Source organism: Triturus cristatus, chromosome 9, assembly GCF_964204655.1.
Source record: "Triturus cristatus chromosome 9, aTriCri1.1, whole genome shotgun sequence".
NCBI lineage: Eukaryota > Metazoa > Chordata > Amphibia > Caudata > Salamandridae > Triturus > Triturus cristatus.
Window position 1 is genome coordinate 42,819,549 of NC_140592.1, and position 23,495 is coordinate 42,843,043.

Consider the following 23,495-nt stretch of genomic DNA (forward strand, 5'->3'; position numbering starts at 1 on the left):
CTCCCCTTTGCTGCATCATTGATTTTTCTTTTTTTGCTGTCCACTTCTGTCTTCAACCAAAAATAGCACTGTACAGCAGAAATGTAAAAGAGAATACACACAAGAAAACATCCGACTTTCTAGTGAGCAAAACACATTCGTGCAACATCAGGTGTCAAACTTCAAAACTATCTTCAGTAACACAAATGTATATTAGGATTGCTAACTTCTGTTTTTTCATTGTTTTTTCTAGGTCCGATTGCAAACCCAACCAAAGCCACTGCCGGGGCAACTGCCACAGTACTCTGGCACCTTTGACTGCTTCAAGAAGACACTACTGAAAGAGGTATTCTAATTTATTTTTTAAACATGTTTTTATTGGATTCGATACAATACAAGCCACTGGAGGACAGGGCATTCAACCCTGGTAGAGGTGTCGGAAGAGGCACCCTCCGAAACCCCCACCAGCTTCGAGAGGAGCTGTCTCATCCCACTCTCACCCTGGGCGCTAATTACATAGATTAGAAGAGAACTGTCATATTGGGTTTATCTTGCCCTGGCCAGGACCTTTGTGACCTCACAACCTTCTGTACTCGCTCGTCTACCCCTCATCATTTCAAAGGGACTTTTACCAGTTCCACTATGTAAGGTAGTGCGGTAAGCCCATAACATCTCCTTCACCGCCTTCTGTACCTGGACACCAATGGTGCAAGCAAGTTGCATGGTACCTTTTGACCATCTAGTTTATTTTCTCACACAAACCATTGCCTTATGGATTGTATAAGGAGGTGCAGGCATGCCTTATACCCAATCTAGCAAAGAAATTCTCCATCTTAACAGAAGTTAACTGTGTTCCATTGTAAGTAAGAATCACAGTAGGAATTCCATCCCTTCGAAACACCTCACTCAAAACATTGATAGTTGCCTCATTGGTAATAGATCTCAAAAACACCTTCCACCCATCTAGACTTTACTAACACTGCAGCATACCTCTCATGTTCCGGCAAACAGTTAAAATGTCCAATAAAGTTCATGCACATTTTTTCTCAAACATTTCCTGCATCCCCGACTTGTTGATTTTCATGGACTTTACCAACACCTACCCACAACATCTTTTCAGACTCCTTACAGCTATGATGAGAACAATAGCCGTTTCCACATTAAAAACAATTCAATAGTCTTGAAGATTGTCCAATAGCAAGAAAAGAACATGTACTGTAAACATTGAACTGTGAACTAATTACAGTACGAAAATCAATGTAGAAGCTGTATTGAGGCCAAAGGCAAAACACAGTGCACGATCTGCAGCGCAAGCTCAGAGACTCCTTCCTGGACACGTGACACGCCGGAAGCCCGCACGCAGAGCAGAGCCGAGGCGCGGGCAATAGAATGCGCAAGTGGCAGCGGTGACCGCGGATTAACGGAGACTACCCCCTGGCATCCAGGACTTCAGGACTGTTGCAGGACACAGATCTTGGGGTGAAGCGGCTGCGGCGGGGGTAAGCGAGTGACTCTAGTGCAACTCTCAGCCAGCCTGCCATCCACATAGTGCCAATATCGGCAACAGTTATCACAAAACACATAAGTACATAAATAAAACACACGACACTGTAATGTAAGTGGAGAAATATTGCTGCAGGTTTATTAGCATAACCAATATGCAAACGTGGTGGGTTATCTTACGGGCGATCCCAGGGCAGGCCAGCCCCTATGCCGCCTGCCCGTCTGATAAGCCTAGAGTCACCATGGCAACGCCAACTGGTGTATACCAAATATTGGGAGGGTCCACCCCTCCCATCCGTGGACCACCAGTCCACTTGCTTCACACGCCCCCCCGTGATGGGTGGGCGGAGCATACATGGCAGCCCCCGGTTGCTCAGACCCACAACCGCCTGTCGGCTAACGGGGCACCGTCGTTCTTCCAGGGGACACGCTAAAACATCCCTGGGTATCCTGGCTTAGCACCCCGCGGTGCTGCTGCATGATGTACCCCTTGGTATGTGCAGACCCTGGATCGCCCTGTAACTCCTCCACAGCCTTGGGAGTGGCCACCGTCACTACCAGGGCCCCCCACCAAGGTAGACCTGTTTAATACAACCTGCTGCAGCCCAAGCTTCCCCTAGGTCCAGTAGGAAAAGGTCCATGCCTAAACTACACCCCATGTCCCTCCAGGCACCCTGTGGACTTGGCGTGTATAAGACCATGCCTGACGAAGCCAAGACCTCTTTGCTCTGCGCATGGCTCCCGGTAGGCCTTTTATACCTACAGCATACTGATACCGGGCTTCTCCCAGGTCCAGCCAAACAAGTCTACGCCCAACCGGGCCGGCGGCCAGCGTGCACCATCAGGACAGGTTCCGCCATCCTTTCTAAACTCCCCCGTGGATTAGACTGAAATGGCCTAAACCTAAAATAGGCGATGGTCCAAAGTTGCCTTTGCATGGCTAAAGAACAATCCCTTTGACAAGACTCTCCTGCCTGGCAGTGCCAATGCGGGAGGAGGTAAGAGTTGGCAAGCCCGCCTTACTTCCTCTTTCACTCTGTTGGAGTACGCCCATCGTATTCCATCAGTCACCACCAAATGTAAAGCCTTGCCCTCCCAAAATTCTGCTAGTATACCAGGGAGAGACAGGACAGAGTGACCACAGAGGAGAACAACGTGTAAAAATCTTCTCGATTTTAATACTGGGAAAGCCAATTGTTCTCCTGCTGATTTGTAGCCCAAAAGTGTTACCCCAGTGTTTCCCTTAATCATATGGACCATAAGCCCCCGTTGGAAGGCCACTTCCACAACCTGCATAGCTGCCAGCCAGTGCTGGAGGGCGGGAGAAGTTACCCGGTACCGATACTCTCATCAAAGGTACCCGTTTCGTCGAACTCGAGGGCAGGCTGCTAAGTGAGCAACCAGGCTCCGCCCTAGTATCCAGAGGTCAAACCCAAGCCCCTCCAAGTTCTGCTGCTTCACCTGCCTGTTAACACGAATCCCAGGGCAGACCACCGGCCTATAACCCATGCTTGGCCATGCCTGAGCTAAACTACCTCTGAACAGCATGACAACAGGCTAACCACCAGCATTGCGTTCTGAATGTTTCTGACACTGCCAAGAAACCTGCGCATAACTAAAGCAACTGGCACCATGCCATAAAAGTATCAATTCAGCCTTCTAAGAAACAAAACGTGCCCTTGTGGCGATTAGAGTAGTGCTCCCTCCAAGCCAGCAGCCCTACCCAGGCAACCCGCACCCTCTTGGCACTGGCACACCCCCGCCCCAGCTGCCCTAGAGTGCCTGGTCGTGAGTAGCCACTACCTATGTTTCATCACTGACGTTATATTGGGGTATGATGACACATCTAACTCTACTGCTGAGTGCCTGTTGCACCATCGCAAGTACTATAGACGGTCCCCGTACTCTGATGGAACAGAATGCAATTCCCTTGCTCCTGTTGAGCACGAACCCAAAACCAATTGCTCACCATGGTTCAATACCTTCCTGCTGCTAAACATTTCCTAACCGAATGTTGACAAATCTATGTTCTGCAGTGGCACTACTTCGCAGCCTGCACCATTCTGCCAGTGCCGAAAAGACCTTTGTCATGCTGCCTGGCCTAATCAATCTTGCCCTGTTCTAGAAGCGCCCGCTTCAGCCGTCGAGCAAACAATTCGCCAGTAACCCCAAACTGGCCCTGATGCGAGACGACAAGCCGAGCCAAGGCACAACAGTGAGTGTACTAACTAATAACAGGTCTAACAGCGTCAACAGGCATCCTCAGCTTACAATAGGCGTGATGGAGTAAGGGTATCCAGTGAGAATCAAGAAGACCGCTTCCCATCTGACCGACCGTGGTGGGAACCACTCCTGTATATTCTAGTACACATGGTCCCAGTTCACCTGTCACTGCCTGATGTACGTGACCTAGGTACATGGTCCCCTTGCATGGCGGCATGCCATTGAGACCAACATCCAGTCCCCGATAAGTACCACTATCTGCCTACGCTACAATCTTGCCTGGCGTTCCTTCATGCCCAGATATGCCACGCGATGATTGCTCTCCTCCGTCACTTGACCCGACCACACCTAGAAGAACAAACACAGCGAGAGGAAGCAGCCTGTGACCTGCCCCAAAACCACCATCACGCATCAAACCGACCCGATGGAAAGACAACCAGCGCAAACCGACCCGATGGAAATACAACCAGCGCCTAAAGCTCTACACCCGCGGATGACCCAGGAAATAACCAATCGTTTAACAATCGAGTAAATAACAACGGACATCCTTTCAGCATCTGAAGGCCTAGCCCTTCAGAAGAAACCTGGGACCCCAGTGCCAGGCATCAGAGCAGGCCTCGGCACCTGCGGTGTGAGTGATCTAGCCCACTTCCGTGTGAGCCAGGGCCCGCGATGCATACTATTAATTATTATTTTTTTTTTTGATCGCTGAGCACACGTAAACCACCCTAGCTGTACCTTGCCGCTAGGTCATCCTACCCTGAGGAGCCCCAATGAACGACCAGGTAACATTACCACTCACTCAACACTAGGCGTAACTCTACCCAAACTTACTAAAGTTTTACACCCCCAAGCCCTTTCAGTGTAAATATTATTTGAAGCAAAATGCACATGGGATACCTATGCGTAGTCATTACTGGTGAGCCCAGGCAAAGTCGGGCAGATCAATACGTTAAGGACATCCGCAATGCATAACCACCAGAATACGATGTTGAACCGGTGGCGATGAACGACTCACACAAAGGGCTGGTAAGCAGTGGACACTGAAAGATGATGCACTAGGTCACACAAGAATTCACACAATGGGTCAGCCTGCCTGGCCCAACGCAGGCAATAACCGAGAAATGACACCTCCTTTAAGGCCAAGAGACATTGACGGACACAACAAAAAGAGCCCCTTACCCTATGCCACTGACCGAGTCGGGCCCACGAGGTAATCTACTGGCAGCATGACATCCGAATCTGTAGGCCGACAGGCCCGATGAACACACCAACGTGCGCCAGGACAGGCCCAGACAAGGTCCCCCAGGCCAAAATTCCGCAGCTCTGGCTGCGAGGCCACCAGTTCTCTTGAACCCAAAGAAGGCTAAATAACCACTGTATCAATGATACTAGCTCCGCTATAAGCACCGTAGGGGAGCCGCCTAACCAGGACAGGTAGATGAAAGAATCTATTTCAAGTGTGCGGGGACATCTTTCTCTGAGAAAATAAGACTACGGAAAAAACTCTGATAACTGAACCAAGGAAATAAGCTGATTCGTTTTGTGCCATAACTGGCGAACCACTGAGGTAGCACTAAATACCACTGCCAGTGGGATACCGTTTGTGTACCGTGGCAGTATAACGGGGGGACTATCCTGAAATTTCAAAACAACCCATAACTTCTTTGATGCCTCGCATACCGGGCTCAACCCAGCTCCTCCGCTTAACGGCCGAGTCGCCCCTAAAATTGTGTCGGAAACGCACTGAATAACAGATTGTTCCTGGTGCCCAACTCAATGGTACTTATTTAACGACCTCAAGTGGATGCCACGCTGAGCCATTAGGTAACCTGGTACTAATTATCAGATGCCACTAGTTACCCAACTCAAAGGTACTCATCTTATCGATCTCATGTGGATGAAAGGCTGAGCAGAAGGTGACTTGGCACTTAATAGCAGATGGTTCTAGTGACCCAACTCAGTGGTACGCAGTTAATCAACCTCAGCTGGATGAAAGGCTGAGCAATTGAAACAGTGACCCAGAGTTCAGACACCGGTCCCTTTAGGGGGGGTATTGGTTCACTGCGCCACCGGACCCGGTCCTATTACCACCCAAAAGACCACTTTCTAGAAGAAACCGATAATACTTCATACCGTACTGCGTTGCAAATCCTATAAGAATAATGGAATTATTAAATGCTGGAACATTAATTTTCCCTCTGTCACTCAAGCATATTACAACTGGATGAGTAAAAACTTCCGCCTATGAGTTTCGGACTCATGTGCAGGGGGCCTCCCGACCCTTGCTGAAGCCTGTCTCGAGACTTGATAATTTATTAAAACATTTCCTTGATATGCAAATCAGAACTGCGTGAACATGCCGTTTTTTGGCAACAAATTTGCCCTTTTGTGCCTTCTGCCACGAACTTCCTTGTGCAAGAGTGACAGCATTATCAAAACCGGCGAGAAGATAAGGGATCTGCCTAGAATGTCGGTAAGTGTAAACTCGACCTAAAGGCTCGGTCCCTGGTCTCCTGCGCCAAAGTCAGCAGCCTGAGCCTCGGCGGACGTGCAACCCGACGTTCCACCCCCCAACTGCCGAGCAATGCCCCACCCTCCGGGAGGCAAGGCAACCAAGGGACACCGAGGTGAGCGCGGCCACGCAATCCACAGCCATGCTGACCTGTCATGGCCCGGCATCCCTGCTTAAAGATTACTTTAGAATGACTCCGCAGTGGAGGGAGCGGGAAGCGTTGCGATGTGAGCGCGAACTCATCCCGAAGGATAGGAGCACTGGCGTGCGCACCGAATAATTACATATTCAGTCACAGCGATAATGAATGTTATGCCCCAGGAATACAGGATGTGGACGCGACTCCGAGGCTCGATCCCTGGTTTCCTGCCCAAGCCAGCAGCTTGTGCCTCGGACCACTGCGCAAACCGGCGCTCCATTCCCTCCCACTGCCGTGCATGGCACCTCCACCCCGCGATGCCTGGAGACCACGAGAAGCCGGGGTAGGCGCCGCCCCGCAATGCACAGTGAGGTCTGGAGGCGCAGGGAGAAGGGGGTGGGGGGGGGGCACGCGACTGCCCCTGCTCACCAATACCCGTACAGCTGATGAACAACGACGGAGAGCGGCCGCCGGACACTACGAGTCATCCTGCTTGCGATAAAGAAGACAATTCGCCCTGGGATACAGAATGTGTGCTTCCCGAATCGGGACTCGAACCCGGACCTCAGCTCCGAAGTGAGCGCCCTAGCTGTAGGCCAGCACAACCCCGCCTGTAATTTCACCAAGCTCGAACCCAGGAGTCCCCTGGTTGCCGTGTGAGGCTCACTGATAAACCTCCTCTCGCCACCGGGAGGGGCGACAGCCGCACGGGCCCCGCATACACGGGAGGCCCCAGCCGCTCACGCCGGAATTCCGCCCGCACAACCATATATTCCCCGCTGTCCCAAGCTCCCCCTCACAACAGCCCGTGGAGGAGGCAGGTCAGCGTGCGTTGGCCGTGGTCAGGCGCGCACCAGTAGTTGGCACATGATAACAGCCTGAGGAGTCACATGATACCCAAAGGTATTGTAGCGCTATGCATGGCCCCGAAATTACATTGCACCTTCCTGCACGGGGACATTAAGTGATTTGCCAAAGAATCACAGAAAGCGGACGCGACCCCGAGGCCCCTCCCCCCCAAAGCACCAAGACCCGCAGAATAATTAAACCCTACCGCTAAATTTCGGCCAGTTCCGCGGGAGGAGCGGATATCTCATGCTCCCGCTGCCACCAGCAAGGCCTGGCCTCGATACTAGGAGCTCCGGACAGTGACCGTATGCTCTTCTGGCGCATAACCCGCGACGAACAAAAGGGAATGGGAGGGCAGGGGGTAACCGGCCAGAGGCCTAACGATAGAAAGGTCACCATGCCTACCTCCCGAAACAAGGCCCGATGCTGATCGCACGATGGGGCAAACCACCAGCAACGTAGTAACTCACCCAAGCCGTGTGAGACCAGGTCAAGTCTCCACCATGCAGTTCCCCTGCTGCCCCATAAAGCAGAACACAGCCAGCCCTCCGCGCACGGCCCTCCCCCCCGCCCGTGGTACACCGACCACAGGGCCCCGTCTCCTGGTGCTGCCCAGGGACAGGGCCGGGGCGAGAGGAAGGTGGCCGGCAGGACTCACCAGAAGCTGAAGAAGGAGGGAGCACGACTACGCGGATCTGCGACGACCGACTTCCAAGGCGAACGAGCGGACAAGAGGATGAGGAAGGGGCGGAGACCGTATATGTACCCCTGTCTCCTCCCCGCCCTCGCCGGAAGCCGCTATCTGCTGGGGTCTCCCTTGGACTAGCCCAGGGACTCGACCTCCCACCCCTGTGCCTTCCTGTGGCACTAAGGCGGCTGCCCTCCAAGGGGAGGGCCACTACGCAACCCCCCCCCCCCCCCCCCCCCTCGGGGCAGCCTTACATTGTTGCCTTCTGCCCCCCTTCCACCCCCCAGCAGCCGTTCTGGTGGGTGCCTCTGCTGGGGGGCAGGGACCTAAAAACTTCAGCCTGGTCGGTGTGTGCCCAGTGTCCCTGAGCCACGCAGGGGGGGTACGCAGTGGTTTGTTTGCTTGGATTGCTGAAGCTTGGAGTGTGCCTTGGCCTCGCTCTACAGGGGTCCACGGGAGCCGCTTCACCGTTCCATGAGAAATGGGCAAACGCCAGCTGCTAGACCATCAAAACATCAACTGACAAAACAGTAAAGCGGCGCAACTGTTGCTCTGCCTAAAATTCAAAAGGACCACAGCCTAAAAAGGCACTCCAACTACACCCCTATGGTGGCTGTTGCAAAGTAACAAAGTAAAGCTGGAAAAAGCAAACACAAGCAAAACACAGTGAGTAAAAGGGAAGTGACACTTATCTTGGGGGTTCCAGGTGTTTGCATTTGGGTTTTGAGGACGCCTCTTGGCAGTTGGCAATCACACTCTCGGCCTGGTGAACACCGAGACAAGGGAAACTCCTAAACAACAAAAGAGGGAAAAAAGCGTTAAAAAAAGGAAAACAAAAGAAATTTAAGGGACATCCAAGGAAAAAAGGGATAAAGGGACAGAAGGAATTAGGGAAATAAGGGTGAATTATGAGGTCAGGAAGAGATAGAGCACCCCCCATAAAAAGGAAAAAAAAAAGACTGACGGCAAAGATCAATAAAGCAAAAATTGAGGGGGAGGCACAAACACTAATATCGCCATTATTTCGAATTGTGGCAAAATCAATCAACGCGACGAGCAAGTTTGACTTTTTAAAAGACCAACAATGGAAATGACAACAAGCAACGCTAAAATTAATTATACAAATGATATAAATTATACAAATGATACTAAAGGGACCACAGGTCCAATTAGGGTTCTGTCAGAAGAATCAATGGGACACAAAGATAACTCATGGGGATCCATTACGGACTTGGAACTTCTTACATCTAGAGAACAATCCCCAAAAACGACTAAACACTTATTAGAGGAGTCTGATAATTCACTGTTGCAAAAAACTCAAGAAAAAACATTGAAAATTGGGGCTCATCCACCGATTGAGGTACAAGTAAAAATCAATAATCAAGCAACAAAGCAAATACATCACGTGGAAGTAGCTCAAAACATCCAGTATCAAGTAAAAATTACACAAATTTTAACACCAGCTCTACCAAAACAGTCGCCCTTAGCACAGAATTACATAACAAAGGAAGCAGCAGAAGGCGATAACCCAAGGTGGAGTATCAAACGTATGGCTTCCCAATACACTGTGGAAGAGACAGAGGATCACTGGATGCCCAATAGGACGCCCAACAGCAAGGAAAGCCCACACACCCGTGACAAAACAGTGAGTGAAACGAACTCTAGCATTAATCAGTTCAAGGGTATGAATATCTGTCGAATCCCCAACATCAACGGTCTAGCACCAGCAACCAACACATCGCCAGCACTCGTCTCGGGAACCATATGGGATATCTTTTTTAAAACGTCACAACTTACATTAGAGGCACTGAACTATCATTCAAATAAGATGGATGTTGAAGTAGACCTGCTTAATATCATGGCAAAAGCAATATCCGGGATTGATCAATAATAGGCCATTTTGAACTCCTTAATCACACGGGCACAGGCATACGTAACTACACTAAATACGGAATGTGCCTGTTGCCCATCAATTGACAAATTGGCAACAATTCCGGAAGTCCTGACCACCCTCATCGAGGACTTAAAGATCAAAGTATTTAATGATGATTCTAACTAAACACTTGCCAGGTCTCTGCATAACACTACCAAAGAGGTTTCAAGCAAGGTCAGCACAAACACAGACTCAGCCTTTGAAAAACAAGCGACAGGCGGAAAAGAAAAACCACACACGAAGGATAAGCTGGAAAACCCAACCCAATTTAAGCAGGTGAACTTAACACGACGCATGAAGAAAAGGCTCAGGAGAAAACAGAAGTGCGAAAAGACCACACAAATTAGAAGAAGCTGGGGGCAGTCATCATTCGCCTCGACTGAATTGGCAATAAAATCGCCTCAAAAACAGAACATGAAACCATACCCGATCCTTACTAAGATGGCAAAAACAAATAAACCATCTAGAGATGGTCCTGCCACGGCGAATAATATAACCGAACCAGCTTTCCGAGAAATACAGGAGAAATTTGATCAAGTGGAGGTCGTAAAGCGGACCCCCCAACAGTCACCACAGAAATCCATCCGAATAAAATCGCATATAAGCCCCCTGCAGAGATAACTGATGCAGGAAAGGAGCAACTAAGACCCATGAGTGGAAACGTACCTAATTCTTCTGGCGAGACATCGGGCGAAGGAACTAAACATCTAAAGAGTGTGACTGGCAACAAAGTCCACCTTGCCGACACAAATAACAGAAACCTGGTCTACATAAGTAATACAAATCCAAGTATATTCCAACCACTCTATAAATCAAAGGGTAGTCACAATATACTAAACCGGGGAAACCTATTAAGGCTCCTTCAACACATTCCATCACTGGCTAATATAGCAAGTGTAGATATGGTGACTGTTAATTTTGAACCAAGGAATGAAGACTCTCCCCATGAAAACACAGTAGTGACCTGGGTAAATCCTCATATTCCAGAAGTGGTGCTCAATGAAAAAAATCTTTAAAAAATGGGGAATAGCAACAATGGTCCCAGAGCAAGAAAAATACCAGCTAATTTTACTTGAACCATCTAACGCCACTGACTACACAAAGAAAGCTAAGGAAAACTCCCACAATATATTGAAAGGTACCTCGAAAATACAACTAGAACCGAATTACAAAAACGTAATATCTGTCCGAAGGAGGAGACGAACATAAACAGAATAGTAAAAGACGAGACGCTTCAGAAAAGCCGATGGAGGGAGAAACTCAACAGGACCAGCTGTATAACACAGAGTTGCTCTCGCCATACCTGATGGAAAAGTGCATACTGCTGACCGTTCAGGTGACCCACAAGAGCAACTTAATCCAAATTTGTCTTCAATGGCAAATATTTCCACTCTAAGGCTTATTCAAAACCCAGACAATTGCCTCAAAATTGCCTCCTGGAACGTGGCATGTATACAAAAAGCTCTTAAACCTGTTACAGCGACAAACAAACTGCGCAAAGGCGATATCTTATGTCTACAAGAAACCTGGGTTACAGAGCCGGTACATCTGGAAGGCTATGCAGGTTTCCGCAAACTAGCTATTAAACACAACCGGTCCGGAAGACCATCAGGTGGGATCTCGATATACGTCAAACATCCAAAACAACTGATAGTGAGGACCATAAATACAGACTCAAATATGCTACAGGCACTTGTAGTTGAGGGAAAAGGCGACAAGGAAGACGGTGTTTCACTGCTCATAATAAACGTATATTTAAACGTACTTGGTCAGTCAAAACTAAAGGCCACAAAAATCTATGATCAAAACAATAGGAAATCTTATGCTCGTACTTGTCACCAGCCAAATTACTTGTGGGGGACTTCAATTTGCACCACCTGGGAACAAAGCCAAGTGAGAAGATGCACCTAACTAGCGCTGAAAGAACTTTCAATAACTTCTTACAAAATTATGATCTCAAGTCAACTGAGAACTTACTAAAAAGTTCGGCCACAAATGGCCCTGGAACAACCACATTTAAGAATTGTTTGGCAAACGACTAAATCTTTTTGTGCAACCGACTCGTTTACAAAATTGTTCACTTTGAAATCAACGTAGATGACTCTAGCGATCATGCAATACTCCAGGTTGAACTGGACATTACTATCAATCAACGGGAACGAACCATCACGGTAGCTAAATCAATAGGCAGTGAGAAATTTGCCCTAGTCAGAAGAATAAAATGGAAAAATCACCAGGCTACCGCATTTAAGGCATGGAAAGACGAACAAGAAGGCACAGGCAACCACCCTGGTATTGAGCCCAGCATGGAAAACTGGTCGGAGTGGACCTCTGCCCTGAAAACAGCTCTGAACAGTAAGAATGCTGACATCAAATTAAAGGAGAAACCCATTACACAAACGTCGTATAACAGCACAAAACTTAGTGATATAACACGTAAACTAAATAAGGCAAAAAGAGTTCATAAGATCGCGGGCACGCAAAGAACATTGGATAAGCGCAACAAACTGCATAATGAGCGGAAGCACTTGCTATGGACACTCAAACAGAACAAGCTAGGGGAAGAATGGATCAAGACCCACGAGCTAACAAAGCCTCATAACCAGCGACAACTTTGGCAATATATTGCTTGGTTGGAAAATGACAAAGTGGACCGGCGTAACTCTGTGCATGCCGACGCATGGCTGAGACATGTTTCCACAATTTATGTAGAAAACGAAGGATGCATTGAACCCGGAAATAGTGTGGATGGCCCCATGGAGAGTGTAAACAATGCAGTGGAATATACAATTGAAGTCGTGAGCAAAGATCAAGACGGCACAGCGGTTGAAAAAGTAGTAAAAAAGATAAGAAAAGATGGGGCACCAGGGCCTAATGGCCTCCTGGGAACAATGTTTAGGGAAGAACCAGCATATTGGGGGAGAGTCCTATCCAATCTATTCACTGAATGCTGACTATATGCCAGGGTGCCACTCATGGCGCAGGTCAGTTTTACAACCGATGTACAAGAAAGGTGATAACCCAGAACCAAAAAACTACAGATTAATCGCGCTCCTGGATATCGAAGGGAAAGCCTACGCAAGTACCCTATTAACAGAACTACACAGATGGGTAGAAGAAAATAAAATCCTTCTCCGCCCCCCCCACCCCACCCAATCAAACAGGGTTTCGCAAAGGTTGTTCGACAATCGATAACATCACAGCTATATCATACTTAAGCCAGCAAGCTAACGTCAAAAACAAAAAACAGTCTTTGCCTGCTTTGTAGACTACTCAGCAGCCTTCGATGGGGTGCCATGATGCAAGCTCTGGTCTAAATTGCGCAACTGGCAAATTCCACCAGGCCTCCACAACGCCATTATCTCGCTATATAGCAACAGTTGGATCAAAGTCACATTAGTAAACAACACCACGACAAAAAAGTGCCTCACAAATCGAGGCCTAAAACCGGGATGCGTACTAGCCTCAACACTATTCAATTTATATACAGCAGATCTGGGCAAGATGCTCATTAATGCTAACTTAGCAGTCTCTAAAACCGGAGCTAACAAACTTCAAATTTTACAATATGCAGACTATCTAGTGGTGATGGATCATACAAAAACAGGGCTACAAAGGGGATTAGATGCTTTAAACGCCTACAACCATATCAATGAATTAATAATAAACCCAGACAAGACCAAGGTACTGATTTTTGGGCGTTGCACTAAAAAATTTCCTTAAAAGGCACATGGGCAAAGAGATAATCACTGTTTCAAAGTCTTACAATTATCTAGGGTGCTGGTTGAGCGACTCGGGCAAAGCGACTTTGCATCTACATAAAATGAAATCTAAAGCACAATCAACAATCTCCGCCCTGTGCAAATTACATGAGAAAATGCAAAGTCCAACGACTATCCCAATCAGAAAGGTGTTACAATCTAAAATAAGGGCAATTGCAGGGTATGCACAGCAGGCATTTCCAGGTAAAATGGACACAATGATGGAAAAAGCGCAATGCCAGGCGTATAAACGCATATTCAAGCTACCTAAATACACCCGTAATATCTGGATTCGTCTGGAGTTCGACTTGGTGCAACAGAACAAAGAATGCTTGGGTGTGCAAGCAAAATGCTATTGCCAAATACTTAAAGCTCCGGATGGAAGCCTGAAGAGCATGCTAAAATCCATCTATGAAGGGCCTACCAATCCAAGGCAAGTCTGCATGCAGGAAGCAGTAGAAAAATTAGACCTGGCAACACAAAATTGGGGTCAAGAGGACATTAACTACTCGGCCATCAAAAATGCAATCAATAAACAATGCTATCAATTGTCTCGAAAAATTTACCTATCAAATTTGGAAACTGGAGGAGGCCAATCTGGGCTGATTGCATCATATAGAGAGCACAAAACCCAGCCTTACCTACACCAAGCTTTGGGGAGGAAGGCCCTAAAAAACATTCAGTGGGCCAGACTAGTGCCCCTCCCAATTAAAGAACTGAATCCTGGGGTGCAATCCCTTTATAACAAAATAAGCTTTAGAATCTGCAATTTTCAAACAGAATCATTAGCACACCTGATGTGCTGCTGTCCTGGCCTGCTACAGTCTCGTCAGAAGCTTTTAAAGCCAGTATGGCTACGCAAAGGAGCTCGGACAGTGAAAGAAGCGGTCGCAGTTATATTCTCTTGCATATACCGACTGACTTGGCTAGAATCGGGAGATACATGGAGAAGGTGCGTTCCAGACTAGTTGAAGAATAAGATCTTGATAAACTATGAGAAAATAGACTTACTGTGGATGGAACAAGGCACACTCTATAAATGACATAACTTTCGTCAAAATGCCTCGTATACAACTACTTGCTTTTTAGCCTTGTTTTTTTAAACTTATTGTCTCTGAAATGAAATTGGTTAAACAGTGAAATGAATTCATTTTAACGTTCTGATTTTAAATGCTTTTTGTCACATTTCAAATGGTTTTAAGTAACTGCGCAAAAAAATGTTTTCACTCACAATAGAGCAGCGGACATCTGTACCAATACTTCTTCAATAAGAAATACCCCCACCCGCACCACCCAAAGGGGAGGTGGAGAAGGACAAAAGACAATAAGACGGCAGAGAACGGGGGTGGTGGGAGGGAAGTGGCAGTCACTGTAACCCCCATCAATATGGCACCAGTAGTCAGATAAACACATAGTAACATGCGCCCACTCTCAAATGCAGCATGTAATCCTGCTCCCAAGGGCACCTCCAGCTCTAGATTATCTGAGGCAGCAAGGGAGCATCCACTGGCAAATATACCTCTGCTGAACTGTCCAGCATGGTCCCCCAGAGTTCTAAATCTTGTTTAGCATTGTAATCCGTGCACACCATACGCAGCCGTCTCTCCTCTGCCACAACCCATCCGTGGATGTCTACCAACGTTTACTGAACAGTCGGTGCACTGGGCCGCAGCCAACAGATAGCCTAGTGTCGCTTAGCGTGCATCAGACCCAGTAGGGCAACCTATGTCTCATCTTGCCCGCGCTTAGGGAGCACCCCAAGCAGGCAGTGGCTGCAGGAAGCTTCCACTGGCACACGTGGGATCTCCTGCAAAACCCCAGAATCCTTGAAGTTTACCACATTCCCATATCATATGGAGAAAGGATGCTGGAACCGGTCCACACCCAAGTAAAGCAGCAGACGGGGAGCTGTTGATTGTATGTATGCGCTGCAGGGTCAGATAAGTGCGTGCAAGTAATAAAACTGGTTAAGCTGGAACCGCGTGTTACTAGTGAAAGATATATAAACTTGTGAGTTGCATTTCTGTATTTATTCGGCAGTGCTTCAAATGCTTTAGCTAGATTCTGGCCCTCCTATGTCAGCTCTTATCCCCTAAACACAGCACCACATCTGGTCCTTCGATCCTTATTATGAGAACTTTTTAACGTTGGCTTATCCTTTTCTGTATGAGGTTATGTTCAAGTTTAATTTAGTTTTAATTACCTGAAATGCCACATTTGTATGTGCAAAGTGTGTTTGATCTTGTTCCTTAACTCTCTTGCCGTCAGAGGTTTCATGATACTTTACAAAACAGGAGAACGCCATCTCAATCCAGTCCCTGCCTCCCCAGTTCCATAGTGTTACTGGGTGATCCTTGTCCTCATGTAGAGTTCAATACCTTCTGTTGAGGATTTTGTTGAACTCACTTTTAAGGAGATAATATGTTATGTTATGGCCATTTTATAGAGCGCAACTGTTACCAAAAGGTGTCCTGGCGCTTAGAGAAGGCCTAAAGAGGGACCGAGTCTAAGGGGGGGAACACGGAGGATCAATTAGTAAAGAGCAATGTTTTTAATGTCTTTCTAAATACAAGAAGATTGGTCGTACTTCTTGGAGATAAAGAAAGAGTATTCCATGCTCTTGCTGCATTAACTATGAAGCTTCTGCCACCCCAATTGGCCTTCTTCACCCTAGGTACTGTTGCCAATTTGGCGTCAGAAGATCGTAGGGTTCTATTAGGGGTGTACCAGTAGAGTCACTGTTTTAGAAATTCAGGCCCAAATCCATGAAGTGATTTAAAAAACAGAGTCAAGGCCTTGAATTGAATGCGTTCCCTCACTGGCAACCAGTGCAGAGCTTTAATTTGAACAGAGATGGAATCAGTCCTAGGTATACCTGTAAGTAATCTGGCGGCCGCGTTCTGCAGAATCTGTAATTTATTTAGAGATCCTTCATGTATTTTCAAATACAGACTGTTGCAATAATCCAATCTTGGCATGATAAGAGCGGTGACAACTGTTTGTTGTACTGCTTTTGGGAGTAATGGCATGATTTTTTTACAAGGTTTGAGGATGTAGGTGGTAGTAGAGACCACTTTATTTACCTGGTACCTACAACCCAATTTAGCATCTAACCATACTCCCAAATTTTTTACTTTCCCCACTTGCGTGGGGAGTTGGCCAAGGTCTGCCGGCCAGCAGACTGGTGTCCATAGATTAGGATTATTGCCGAAAAGAATCCTCCGTTTTATTGGAGTTGAGCTTTAGGCAGTTTTTTGCCATACAGTCTCCCACGGCACTCGTACAATTTTGTAACGTTAATGAAGTATTCACAGAACAGCCTGGGAGTAGGTTAACCACTATTTGGGTATCATCAGACTATAAGGTTAATGTAAACCCAAATGATTCAACAAGCGGTGCCAGTGAGGAAACATGTACATTAAAAAGGGTCGGGCTTAATGATGATCCCTGGGGAACACCAAAAGGCAGAGAGAATGATTCAGCTTCAAACTCATCCAAGGCTACAGTTTCTACTCTATCCGTCAAAAAAGATTTAAGACGTTTCCAGGCAGAGCCCTTGACTCCTACTTACTGTAGACGTTCCATCAGTATACCGTGGTGGACGGTATCGAATGCCGCTGAAAGATCCAACATGATCATGGCGGCATTCCCTCCTTGGTCCAAAATGTTCCTGATCTCTCCGGTGGATTTTAGCAGCGCGGTTTCAGTGCTATGACCCCCTCTAAATCCAAACTGGGTTGGGTCCAAGGCTTGTGAGTCTTGCAGAAATGTATTTAGTTGGGCATTAATATTCCTCTCAATGACCGTTGCCGGGAGTGGAATTCTTGATATTGGTCTAAAATTATTGGGGTCATTGACATCCAAATTAGGTTTATTTAAATGTGGCAAAATTGAAGCATGCTTCCAGTCTCTTGATAGATATTTGAACTCTGAGAGAGGTCCCTCTTGTCTGTTTACTTCATCCTGCTGTGTAGCTAGATCATTTCTGATACTCTACATGAAAGTGAAGTGAAGTGAAGAGAGCACCATTTCTGCCTGATTGGTAGTCATGCAGCTGCTTTGTCTTTATGGTGCTGGAGCACAGTATGGAAAAACAAGCATTTGCAATGCAATCGGTCTCGCATTTGTGAAAGGCAGACCTATTGGTGTTGTAAATGACAATGTTTTTTATTTTAGCTTTTTTATTTGAAGTGGAATGATCATATTTGCATAGCGCTTGCCATTTGTATGACCTTGCCATGCTGGAGAACCAGAAAATGGGAAATGGGTTACAAGGGAGGGGAGGTTGAAAATAAATGACACCAATGGAAAAAGGAATTAAAAAATAGGGAAGGAGTTGCTGTAAAGAGTTGGGGATAATGCATGGCAGAGAGCGTGATACCGGAGCACAGCAGACCATAAAACAGGCCCACAAACACCCAAAAAGGAGCATACACAATAAACTGTCCGACCAGCCCATGGAGCACTGCCTTATTGCCCTATGTGCCTGTCCGACCCAGTACATGACTGACAGTAACAGCCAACCTGAAGCTGCTCTGTTTGCTTGTGCTTTCAGTGTGGAGAAGTATGGCTCAATGATTAGAGCGGCAGACCCTGATGCAGAGGTCTAGCCCGGGACCAGGGTTCAATTCCCTGCCTCGGCGGGTCTTGGGCTCAAAAATTCCACGGACCTGATAATTCTCGCCTCGGTGCCATTCCAATCATGGAGTCCCACTCTGCAACTCTGGGCAATAGCTTGCTTAATCTCCACAACGGCCCCCACAACGCTAAGGATGCCTGGCCTCCACCTTGGGGGTGCCCAGGAGTGGACGCCTCACCGGGAAAGCCAGGATGGGTTCCACTGCGTTATTCGTACAAGCGCCTTGAGACCCTTGCGGGTGAGTAGTGCGCTATACAAGTATCCATTTACAAGTATCCATTTTTACATTTACAGTGTTGCTTACATTTCTGGGCTTGGGTCGATGACTATTATGCATGGCACAGCAGGTACCAAGAGGATGATATTAGGCGAAACCTTTTTAGGCATAGGTGGCATGTTTAGCATTTAATGATACAAGATATTCCATTTGTTATGTGCACTGGTTAGATTTGCATTCTGGGTCAGCATTCCAATTTTACAGAGGAAAACCGTAGGGCACTTTCCATTCTGTTTGCCACCTGCACTCTTGAGTAGCTACAATAACTGAAAGTGGCCCAGGGGGCTCCACCTGAATGACGAAGGCATCCATGATTCAACAAGGCATTGGGATGAACAGTCAGGAGGCAGCACAGAGAAGGGGCCACTGACAGCGCTACCATCTGGATAGGGACGATCTTGGACCAATGTCCTTGCTGGCTGGCTGGGAGACGTGGGTTGCTTTGTGCATTGGTCGAGTTAACACAGCGAGTGCTTAGATTCACCTATAAAACTTTAGTGATTTTTGTTGTTGTTTTTTTTTTAATTTATTTATTTTAAGGCAGGAATTGACATGGAACTAATACTGTTGTTGTTTTTTATTTATTTACTTATTTTAAGGCAGGAATTGACATGGAACTAATGCTGTTGTTGTTTTTTATTTATTTACTTATTTTAAGGCAGGAATTGACATGGAACTAATGCTGTTGTCTAACACAAGAGGCCGAATGTTCTTTTGTTGGCCTGCAGTGTATTTCAGCAGCTGGTACGTTTTTCCTGTCATTTTTCCTCACACTGTATCAAAGTCAGGCTCTGACTGACTGTTTTTAGAAATCAAAGAGCCCTGCTGGCCCCCGTTGGGGAGGCCTCCTTGTTAACAACATTATCCTCCTACTAAGTTTTAGGATAAGCATATTTACTAATGCTCTCAAACGTATATATTTCTTTCCAAGAAAAGCTGCTAATGAAAATTGAAACTTCTGGACATAAGGTTTTCGACCATCTTGCATTCCAGCAAGTTTACTGAGATCCTACGAACTAAAACCTATTAGGAATTTGCCGTACGCATTTTATCATCTTTTTAATGGATTGTTCAATTCACTATGAGTTCATAAAAAAGCATCCGTGGCAAAAACACATGTGGTTAGAATGATGTTTCAAAATACTCATGCGTTGCTAACAGTTCAAATATTGAATGCTTTGTCTTTGTGTGTGAAATAAAACACAAGAACGAGAAGTGACTTTTCCAAATTAATAAGGTGATCTGTTTTGGCATCAAATGATAATAATTGGGGCTCCCGGTTTTATGGTATTTATATTTTTGTCATAAAAATCCCTATATTTTTTAATCCCCTTTCCTATAAATCCGCACAGTTAATGGCCTGGCAGTCATAACTGACAACATTTAGAATCACTGTAAAACAACCCAATTTCCGTTTTTAATCCACATTTAAAAATTAATACAGACAGGAAAATAAATGGTTTTAAATAAGTAAAAACAGAAAACTGGGAGCCTTTATTATAATTAGGGCTCCCGGTTTTATGGTATTTATTTTTTGGACATTTCCACATTTATTTAGCCGGGAAATACACCCACAGAAGATAAATCAATGTACTTATAAGAAAATATGCAAGTTTCAGTATCAACCTTACACTTATCTACTGCTGTTAAAACCTCTTTACTAAAATTCCTATTTTTTTTTTAGACCCCTTATCGATCAATCCACAATTACTCAAAAAGCAACCCAATTATCGCTTTTATCCATATTTAAAAATAAATACAGACAAAAAATAAAGGTTTTCTGTCTGTATTTATCTGTAAAAACGGAAAACAGGGAACCTAAATTATAATCACTACCATACAAATGGTAACATTTGCAAGAGACCTCTCAATAAAACAAACCAAGCTTGTCTGTGGATTCCAAAGTGACTTGCAAAACTGTGACCCTTGGCAAAAGCGGATGCAGCCAGCAGAGCCAATCAACATAGGAGGAATGAATTAGCAGCTAGTTGTTTGTAAGGCCTAGTAAAGTTTTCTTGAAGATTGCAGCTTTGTCTGGTTTGCCCTCACATGTGCGGCCTTTCCCATAGTGACCCCTGGACCGATGTACTTACTGGCTGGGAGTAAGTGGAGGAAGAAAGCTGAACCATGGAGACTGAGTCAAAATGAACACAGGGAGCTGCGCCTGTCATTGTCCCATGAATTTGTGATCCCTGGACGGGGGTCTATTGTAAATACCACTGACATTAGAGCACTTACTTTTTGCATTCACTAGAAACGTCTTGATTATGGCAATGCATACTTAGTTTTATTTTCATCCTAAATTTCACTGGTTCTGTGATCGTGACAACATAGCCTGTCAATTTTTAGTCAACCTCTCAATGCAAATCTCATGATTCAAAACAAAGTCCCATATGCGTGATGTGTTCTCCAATATAACATCTTTAAAAAAGTGAAATGGGTCGAAGTAGGCAGCCATTTACGGGTTAGGCACTAGTGAATTATAGGGGGGAAAAAGAGGATTGAATGTATCTTCCGTTTGTATGACTTGCATGGCTTATCTCCAACACCTCGCCTTAATAAATGCAATAGATCGCTGTCACCATGCAATTGCACTTGGTAATATTAATACAGAACTCTCCAGTTAAACATTCAGTGCTGCTGAGCACTTTAAAAACAGCAAATAATCACATTTGTCCTGCTTGGTGGAGGGGGGATAGCGAGATGAAAAGGTGGTGAAGTGAGATGAAAGGGTCAGGGAGCAAGATGAAGCAGCGGTGGGGCGTGTTGATTGATCGAGTTTACGCCGGGTGTTTTAAAAGCGCCCATATGCATTCCTGCTTAGAAGTGCTTGTGTTGTAAATGGAAAAAAAGTTCAGAAGACATAACATTCAATGACACAGGTGGAAGCGGACAAGTCCTCCGGTAATACGCATGGGAGTTAACTATTGAGAAAAGGGTGTGACAAGCAGTAACCATTATCCAATTTTTTTTTAAAGGACACTAACAAAAGCCAATGAAAAGCTTAAGGCAGGGTCTAAGCCCACAGAGTGAATACAAGATGTTGAGAAGACCCGCTGCCTATGCTCGACCTGAAAACTGGCTCGTCCCAGTCCATTTATTTGACTTTTTGGGGTCTGGTATGTATTGAGAACAGATCCCAAGGCATGGTTAAGGATCTTTCTGGTGCCATGGACTCTGCCTCTTATGATCTGAGTTAACAATAGATTGCAAAATGTATTACATTGTATATTGGCATGACATGGAGTAAAAAAATAACAGCGAACCCTACCATGTGTTCAATAGCAAGTTTGCATTACAGTAACAAGCAGTCGCACATAGTTGAGTCTGGTGTTGTCTTATTAAATAACTGTTTGCTGGTTATTTAGTACTTCGTTGCAAAACATTTAGATTCGCCAGCCATGATACAGTGGCAGCATCTGTGCAACAAAATAAGCTTTCGTTTTGGGGCTTACCATATACTCTAGTACTTTTTCTGCTTCGGTTTAGAATAAGGCTCATGTCCGCATAAAGGCCTTTTTTTGGCAGCCAATTTAGTGGCACTTCTCTCAACAGGAGCATATTCCTATAATTGACTATTAGTCAGGAGACGTATACAGCTACTCTCAAACGAACCAGTGAGCACAATCACAACTTTGGAATGACAGTACAGGCATAAATATTGGTGTGTTCTACCTATTTTTGTAACAGTCAATGTAATTTCGATCTATAGTGGGGCAAAATCCACTCACAATCGTCTGTCTGAAGTGAATTATTTCAAAGCAGACCGTTTTAACTTTAATCCCCGACCTTAATTCAGAGATCTAAGTCCTTTCTGCAAACACCGGCAGAAAGTAGGCACATGGAAAGGAGAATGGGGACAGGAAACCTTTCAAGAATAGCCGTTTACAAAATATATAAGTATTTCTTTTTTTGCTCATTGATAGAAGCTTAATATATGTACATTCCTCTTCCTGGAAACAGTAAAGAATGCATGAAAGTTCTGCCAATAATTGTTAGTGGAGGAGAGAGCTCATCTTCAGAAAGCCAGAAGATCAAGGTGGAGCTTAAGGTAGGAGGTGACATGGTAGAGTCTCCAGCAGAACAGAACTCCAGCACAGTCTAGCTCTGCTTATCTGCTGTTCATAGTCTTCAAGGAGCTGCAGTGTCTGCAAATCACCATAGTATTGCCTCTCCTAGTTGATGACACTTTGTTGAAACTCACAGAAGGCAGTACCGTTAATTAGTGTTTATTTTTCTGTTCTTTTCTCTGTTTTTTGCAGGGAGTGCGGGGTTTATATAAAGGTATGGCAGCACCCATTATTGGAGTAACCCCCATGTTTGCAGTGTGCTTTTTTGGTTTTGGACTGGGTAAAAAACTGCAACAGAAGAACCCAAATGACTCACTGACGTAAGTTTTTGATTTTTATATTTGTATTTTCCAAGTTCATTTAATATTTGTTGTGTGAAAGGGGGTTGATAATCCACAATGATCAAATCCGTCAGACTTTTTGCTTTATAGAGGTACACTGCAGCTCCAGGTCTACACAATGGCAGGATAAAACGCATACTTTGAAAGTGAATGTTTCCGCCTAGTGTTTCATATGTATGTTAGGACTAGTCAAATATGTCTTATCAAGCAATATGTCGGTAAGTTTGTGTATGTAATTTATGTAAATACAACTGTGTTTAATGTATTTTTGTACTTTGTTTTCAAGTGTGTTCAAGAACTATGTGCTGCCCTTCATGATGACGTGCTTTAAATGATAAACATTTTTCTGAATAAGCCACAGAAAAGTTAAATAAATCGCGCGGGCTAATGAATTAAAAACATTGGTCTGTTTTTGAACCATTGACCAACATGGCAACTAGATAATTTGTTCGTATAAAGTTAATCTGGGAAGCATAGGATGATTAGGGGATTGATTGTTGCATGCTAGTGGCATGGTCATTTTTCTGATTGTACAGCAGAATGCTTCCATTGCTAGACATAATGTTAAGTGCACTTTG

At 45.5% G+C, this 23,495-nt stretch overlaps 1 protein-coding gene across 1 annotated transcript in view; it reads left to right on the forward strand.

The window, feature by feature from the left end:
* The window catches only part of SLC25A20 (solute carrier family 25 member 20), a 157,916-nt gene that overhangs the window by 37,608 nt on the left and 96,813 nt on the right, over nucleotides 1–23,495 (forward strand). The window contains exons 2-3 of the mRNA XM_085624354.1: nucleotides 233–325; nucleotides 22,769–22,896. Of these exons, the coding sequence (XP_085480480.1) occupies nucleotides 233–325; nucleotides 22,769–22,896 (221 nt within the window). The remainder of the gene's footprint in view (nucleotides 1–232; nucleotides 326–22,768; nucleotides 22,897–23,495) is intronic.